This window comes from Priapulus caudatus, unplaced genomic scaffold (genome assembly GCF_000485595.1).
Source record: "Priapulus caudatus unplaced genomic scaffold, Priapulus_caudatus-5.0.1 Scaffold680, whole genome shotgun sequence".
Lineage (NCBI taxonomy): Eukaryota > Metazoa > Priapulida > Priapulimorpha > Priapulimorphida > Priapulidae > Priapulus > Priapulus caudatus.
In genome coordinates this window covers 107,227-114,507 of record NW_014577741.1, presented here as the reverse complement: position 1 = coordinate 114,507, position 7,281 = coordinate 107,227, and the positions used below count along the sequence as shown (strand labels likewise).

The following is a 7,281-nucleotide window of genomic DNA, read 5'->3' as shown; positions in this document are numbered from 1 at the left end:
CTCTGCCGTCTCTGCGTCTCTGCGTCTCTGCGTCTCTGTGTGTGTCTCTGTGTGTGTCTCTGTGCATGCTGTGTCTCATGTGTCTCTCGGTGTCTATTGTGTCTCTTTGTGCTCTCTCTGCTGTCTCTCTGCTAGTGTCTGTCTCTCTTGTCTACGTTGCTCTCTCTTGTCTCTCTGTCTCGTGTCTCTGTCTCTGTCTCCTCTGCTCTCTCTCTATCTATCTCTCTCTCTTCTCTCTCTTCTCTCTCTCTCTCTCTCTCTCTCTCTCTTTCTCTCTCTCTCTCTCTCTCTCTCTCTGTCTCTCTCTGTCTCTCTCTCTCCTGTCTCTTCTTTCACGCGTAGAACATTATAGTATAATAGTTTGTTTTGGCATGAAAATCCTCGCCGCCACTGGGCCTCCCTACTTTCCCGCCCTTCATCCTCGTCCCGCTCCCCGCCCCTCCTTTCCCGTCCTCCCGCTACCCCGCCGTACCCCGCCCCCTCTACCTACTCATTGCGAACTCTAACATGTACAAACTACAGCAGGTTACGTAGATCGGTTGGTTGTGACTGGCACGCGCAACCAGTTATAACATGGGTCTCATGACCGGTAGCTACGTTAGTTCCTAGACTGGGAATTCTCTCGGTACAAGTACATTTACTTAGTGATAAGCAGGGACATGCACAGGCTTGCTGTCTCTTAGAATGGAAAACGCCCAACGTTGCCATCTAAGTATTTGCTAGATCACATGCTGGTTGGTGGGAGTACACCACAAAGTCTTCATACTCCAACCGTTCTACAAGCGCTGGTATAAACGGTATGTGAAATTCTCTCTCGCTTTTATTTTGCACGTGCTAGAAGCACAAATTCGCAAGTACTAGAACAGGTCTTTAATCTTAGTCGTAACAGTGACCCATGTAACTAACCACCTGTTTATTATAATGGTCCCCTTGTTGCATTTACACATTAGTAACTACCGATATTGGCGTTCGCTCCACCTGTGGTGAAGCTATGTGGCTTTGCTGGTAGGCCCATAGTAACTGCAGCTGTTAAAGCCGCACAATGCGCATCCAAACGCTAATTTCTCCAGTACTTACTAGACTAGCAAATACTTCGTGTCATGCATAATCACACTATTACCTCGTAGTTATATCATCAGATCAGGAGTGAATATTAATAGATCATTATCTATATTCTATTAATCTATTATTAATCTATTATTCTATTATTATTCACTCTTGATCACATTATACGTATGTTGTTCTCTGTAGCAGCAGGACAACTTGACCCGGACAGTGTTACACAACCTGCTACATTGTTCCGACCATTGCCTTGGTCATGTTGAGACACCTGGTGGCAGCACTGTTGCTGGCAGCGAGCGGCAACGCGCGGCTGTCTCCGTTCTCGGCGCGCTTTCCGACCCGCGTGCCGCCGATGCTGGAGAACAGTGGTGACCCTGGTGAGGCTCTCTTCCTCACGCCGTACATCAAGAGCGGTCAGCTGGACAAGGCGCGCGCTCTCAGCCGGGTCGGGCCGCTGCCGTCACCGCCGCCCACCAGCCCTCTCAGCTACAGCGGCTTCCTCACCGTCAATGAGAAGTACGACAGCAACATGTTCTTCTGGTTCTTCCCGGCGCTCGAGCGGCCCGACGCCGCGCCCGTGCTGCTCTGGCTGCAGGGCGGCCCCGGCGGCTCGTCGCTCTACGGGCTCTTCTGCGAGCACGGGCCGTTCGTGGTGGACGCGGCGCTGCGGCTGCAGCCGCGCGACGTCGCCTGGACGCGCCACTACTCGGTGCTGTACGTCGACAACCCCGTCGGCACGGGTTTCAGCTTCACGCGGCACGACGCCGGCTACGCACGCACGCAGCGCGACGTCGCCGCCGACCTTTACGAGGCACTGCGGCAGTTCTTCACGCTGTTCAGTGACTTCCGCGCGCGCGACTTCTACGTGACGGGCGAGTCGTACGCGGGCAAGTACGTGCCCGCGATCGCCTACGTCATCGATCAGCGCAACCCGTCCGCCGACACGCATATCAACCTGAAGGGCGTCGCTATCGGCGATGGACTCTGCGATCCGGTGACGATGTTCGGCTACGCTGACCTGCTCTACCAGGTGGCGCTGGCCGACGAGCGGCAGCGCGAGCACGTGCGCGTGCGGACGGACGCGGCGGTGGCGCTGATCACGCGCAAGCTCTACCGCGATGCGTTCCTCGTCTTTGACGCGCTGCTGAATGGCGACCTCACCCCGTACCCATCCTACTTCTACAACATCACCGGCTCGACGAACTACTTCAACTACCTGCTAAGCACTGCCGATGACGACGACGCACACTTCTATGGCTACCTCGCGCTGCCCGCGACGCGACGCGCTGTCCACGTGGGGGCGCTGCCGTTCAACAATGGCACGATCGTCGAACAGCATCTAGTTGACGACATGATGCAGAGTGTGAAGCCGTGGGTCGCGCACATCATGGACCGCTACAAGGTACTCATGTACAGCGGCCAGCTGGACATCATCGTCGCAGCAACGCTCACCGAGAACTTCCTGTGGAGCGTCGAGTGGCGCCACCAGAGAGACTACCACCGAGCGGACCGCACCTGGTGGCGAGTAAACCCCAACGACACCGAAATCGCTGGATATGCCCGCCAGGTGGAGCAGTTCTACCAGGTGGTCATCCGCGGCGGCGGTCACATGCTACCCCACGACCAACCGGAGAGAACATTGGACATGCTTAACCGATTCATTACAGATTCTGGGTTTTCTAATTAGGACACGCGTCGAAAGCTATATCTAATTCTGCCTGCATGGATAAGTGCGTAATGCCCCATGTATTGAAATGCATATCTAATACACCATATAGTGAAATGCATATCTGCTACCCATGTATTGATAGGTATATCTAATACACCAGATATTGATAGGTATGTATACTATGTATTGGTGCGTAGATATATATATATATATATATATATATATATATATACATTATACGCTATAAATGACGAGTATATATTATATAAACAACGTATTGATGATATGCGTTATAAATCGTGCACTGCATGTATGGACAATGAATACTACAATAAAAAGTTTAACTGAAAAACCGTGTGCGTGTGTTCATGTGTATATATATAAAAATATGGCATTGGTATCTACCTCTAATAAACCACGCATCGTTGAATGCATGCATCATCGCATACGCGTAATAAACAATGATTCCATGATGTGATGGATCGTGAATTATTGTAACAGTAATAAATGGTGAAAACGTGAAAAAAGATCGCGTTTTTATGTTTTCTGGTTTTCATGTTTATTGCATCTTTGCTCGTGGATTGGTTTTCACAAGGACTGACAGACGTCAAACCATATGCAATTTTAATTATGCTTTTAATTGAAAATTTAATGGATAGTTGTTCATTATCAATTTATTCCTAAAGCTGAGAAGCCGGTGTTAAAATGCAGCACCTTTGAATCAAGCCATTAATTTTTATGCATTGCTTTGTTAGACATTTATGGTAAAGTATTTCATTCTCACGGCTTTATAATGCGACTATTCAGTGAATATATCCTGCCACGTGACTGCTTTTTCTGCTCTAATGCATACCTGTTGGCTCCTTATGCGTCCCTGTAACATTTGATTGAACCATAGCTCAGCATGCACAATACACGAGTAGCTGTGGGATTCATAATGTTGATGAAATCTAATAATCAACCCTGGATTTTTCATCGTGCGCTTTATCTTTACTGTAAGTCACGTGAATTTGTGACTAGCCCTCTAGCCAACGCTCACCTCATCGTGCTTTGCCTAATAAATATTTGTGTTGTATTACGTGGCTACAATCGTGCCAGACAAACACAGATTTATATAACAAGGAAGTTTAAATGGGTTCAGTCAATCTTTGTTTGTGTTGACAGAGAAAACACTGCTAACAAATGTGCTGCACTGAGTTGTGAACACTTTACACCTATATGTTATTGTAAGAATGCCACATGACTAATGAGTAGTGAATCGGTTATTTCATGATGCCAGCGTAATACCATTTCCTGTTCGACATCATTAACAACCAATGCCAAATATTAGTGCGATTGCATACGGATAGTTTTATCTGATGAACAGTGGCTATGAATGCACAAGTACAGTAGTTTGAATATGTTCCCACAATCACATAGAAAATGTCACCGTTTTTGGTGGCTATTAACACAGAGGAATGTGTAAAAACCTCCGTTGGAAGCTTACTCTTTACCTCACTGTACGCTTGATTTTCACACGACCGTATTGTTTTCTCAACAGTTGAGGATCAAGTTCCGAGATAATCTGCACGACCATTTTGAGTACCCGTCTGAGCAGAGCCTGCTAGAGGACACAGAAGGCCATGAGGACAGTAACAACAGCGATGCACCCAGGATGTACGAGTTTGGAACAGATGAAGAGTCAGCAGACGTGGAGCCACATATACAACAATCGTCTGCTTTGAAAACAACACCATCTATAGGCTCGACAAGTATGTTTTTCGTCGGTTTCACGTGCTTGTAATAATTGGTTGCTGGTTTGAATCAAAAGAGAATAGACATTCTGCGACGTATTTCGTAGCTCCTTGGTTGTCGGAGTACTTATGCAACGCGTGATTAGAGTTTCATCTTTTGTCCTTACTCCTGATATTGCATTTAAATGCTACGGCAGAAAACTGATGAAGAAACAATAATGACGTTTAGTCTCCAAAGTTATGATTTAGGGATATATTATATATATATATATATATATATATATATATGTGTTTGCTGATTATAATGGGATATAATGATGGTTATGTTGTGGTGTTTTATGACCAGACTTGGCTGCATACTATCCAACCAAAACGCATGAGTCGTATAATCTTGGAATGGAAATGTCAAGAGAGACAATGGACATCAAAGTTGAGTCACAAGAGCAGATGGCAATACTTGACGACACACAGCTGATACCTGGTACAGATGAAACAACCTGGTCGGAGTCAGCGACGAGTGATCTCCTTTTCTGATTGGACGATTGCCAAACGCAAATGCCTGTTGACTTGGTAAATTGCATAAACATTACTGTAAGGTAATTTTCAGGGCAGGGGTATATCTGACTAATACTAAATATCTTGTCCAGCGATTTTTCCAGTTATTCTACTAAATCATTTAGCGCCATTAACAGTCTTTGATGAATTATTTCTTAAATTTTGTGATCAGATCTAACCAAAAAATACTGTCTACAAAGTAAAATTCTTGCACATGCCATGTTGATTCACATTCTTTGCTGTGTTGGAAGGGAAGAAAAATACAGGAGCCACCATATGGCATATATTTTTGTCAATACTCAACTTGGCTTGTATGAATGTAAAGTATCGTTTTCTAGAATTTAACAAGCTATGTGAGTACTATGTGGCGCGGCGTTTATATGTGCCTTTCACTTGTCTCAGAGGGCGAGTCAACAAGGTATGCACTCGAATCTTGATAGATAAAAATTCTGGGTGTAGCCCAAGTCTGATATTACAGCAAAACTGTACTGCAATTTGATTCCTGATGAGTTAAGTGACTGTGATTCAATGGTAGGTCATAGCTATCAGTGTCGATAAGATGACACGTTTAAACTGTGCTTATGTCTCGCACAGATCATGGCAGTCTGGTTTGGACGCAGGACCCTCACTGCATACCATTTATACAATCCAGGTTTTTAAAACTGCTTGAAGCTGCTGTAGATATTATCAGAAGTAGATAATAGGGGATCCCCTATTATCTACTCCTGATATTATACATGGTGCTTGTATTTTTACGGGGGGCCCGACAGCACATTTTAAGGTGTGGAGCTTAGCGTTTTGATAAATCTATAAGTAAATGGTTTTTGGTAAATGTTGGTATATTTTTATGTAGGTATATATATATATATATATATGTGGAATTATGTCTGTGAACTGAATGATGTGGAATTTTTGTTACTGTCGTCTTATTTTGTACAAAAATAGTGTGTATGACAAAGAATTACACCTGAGTACGAAGTGTTCGCGCAGGTTTTAGGTATTAACCTGTTGCTCGCATGACTTGTAAATTTAAATAATGTACGGTTTGAAGACGGAAATCACAGAAGATATATTTTTATTGTCTTATGCAAACAAATATGATTTAGCTTCATTCGCATTGATAGCAATGTAGTTGGGATTGTATTATATCCAGGCGCCATGGAAGCAAGAAAACAGGTAGGCCTACTATTCATTGTGGATTTTATATTACGTGCAAATTTCTTTTATCGCTTAAACATTTCGATCTGAGACTTTCTGCTATTGGTTTTGTAATTCTTGTTGATTAGTGTTTTATGAATATTTTTTTTTAATCAAATGTGAATGCTGCATCGCCCTATCGGAGTATGCTATTATTTTCATAGCTGAACTGTTGAAAATAGGCTAACACTAGTGTTTCATAACCCGGCAGTAGCTGGGAGAAAAATCGGGTCTTTAGCATACGCATGGTTCCGGGATCCCTACTCGTGTAATATTTCGGCTGTTATCGTGTTACAAAATGGTGTAGACACGTTTCTCGAGCTGCCAGATGAGAGAGAATGAGTGTCGTATATCGGTTATGGTGTGCTCAGCAGTCGTAGCGAGCGGCCGCGATTCGGTGCGAAATAAACATAAAAGTCGTGTTCCTACTAAAATCGATATTACATGTCTGACGTTTCTATATAATCGTATAATAATGCTGCACACAGGTTAGATGATACACGGCAATTCCTGCAGGACAATAGACGTATATCTAGCTAAAATGATATAATGCGCATAGGCAACAAACAATTATATATTACGAGCGTTGATATCTAATTGATCTATTCTTGGTAACACAATAATCTATAAGGACCACATTGTACAAAAATGTCCTCATGTCATCCTTATAGCAAGGATTTTACAATAGTGGCTGCTCATTGTAACCATAGCAATGATTTCACACCAGCAGCTGCTCACTGTAACCGTAGCAACGATTTCACACTATCGGCTGCTCACTGTAAACATAGCAACGATTACACACTATCGACTGCTCACTGTAACCATAGCAACGATTGCACACTATCGGCTGCTCACTGCATGTAACCATAGCAACTATTTCACACTATCGGCTGCTCACTGTAACCATAGCAACGATTTCACACTCGGCTGCTCACTGCATGTAACCATAGCAACGATTTCACACTATCGGCTGCTCACTGTAACCATAGCAACGATTTCACACTACCGGCTGCTCACTGTAACCATAGCAACGATTGCACACTATCGACTGCTCACTGTAACCAT

At 44.3% G+C, this 7,281-nt stretch overlaps 2 protein-coding genes across 4 annotated transcripts in view; both read left to right on the top strand.

Annotated features, from left to right (window-relative positions):
* Positions 1-6,654, top strand: part of LOC106812735 — a 42,483-nt gene extending 35,829 nt beyond the window's left edge. For both annotated transcript variants that reach the window (XM_014816685.1, XM_014816687.1), the window contains exons 4-5: positions 4,272-4,482; positions 4,811-6,654. In XM_014816685.1, coding sequence (XP_014672171.1) covers positions 4,272-4,482; positions 4,811-4,998 — 399 coding nt within the window. In that variant the 3' untranslated portion in view covers positions 4,999-6,654. The remainder of the gene's footprint in view (positions 1-4,271; positions 4,483-4,810) is intronic.
* Positions 581-3,076, top strand: LOC106812736 (probable serine carboxypeptidase CPVL). 2 transcript variants are annotated; one of them, XM_014816689.1, is made up of 2 exons: positions 581-797; positions 1,255-3,076. In XM_014816689.1, exon 2 carries the CDS (start codon positions 1,319-1,321, stop codon positions 2,747-2,749), a length of 1,431 nt encoding a protein of 476 aa, XP_014672175.1. In that variant the 5' UTR covers positions 581-797; positions 1,255-1,318; the 3' UTR covers positions 2,750-3,076. The 2 variants fall into 2 exon arrangements, with proteins under 2 accessions (XP_014672175.1, XP_014672174.1); XM_014816688.1 differs by having other exon boundaries at positions 1,252-3,076.
* Positions 6,655-7,281: the final 627 nt, after the last annotated feature.

Excerpts from the sequence above, each read along its gene's own strand:
- LOC106812736 (XM_014816689.1), top strand. The coding sequence starts at position 1,319 with ATGTTGAGACACCTGGTGGCAGCACTGTTGCTGGCAGCGAGCGGCAAC.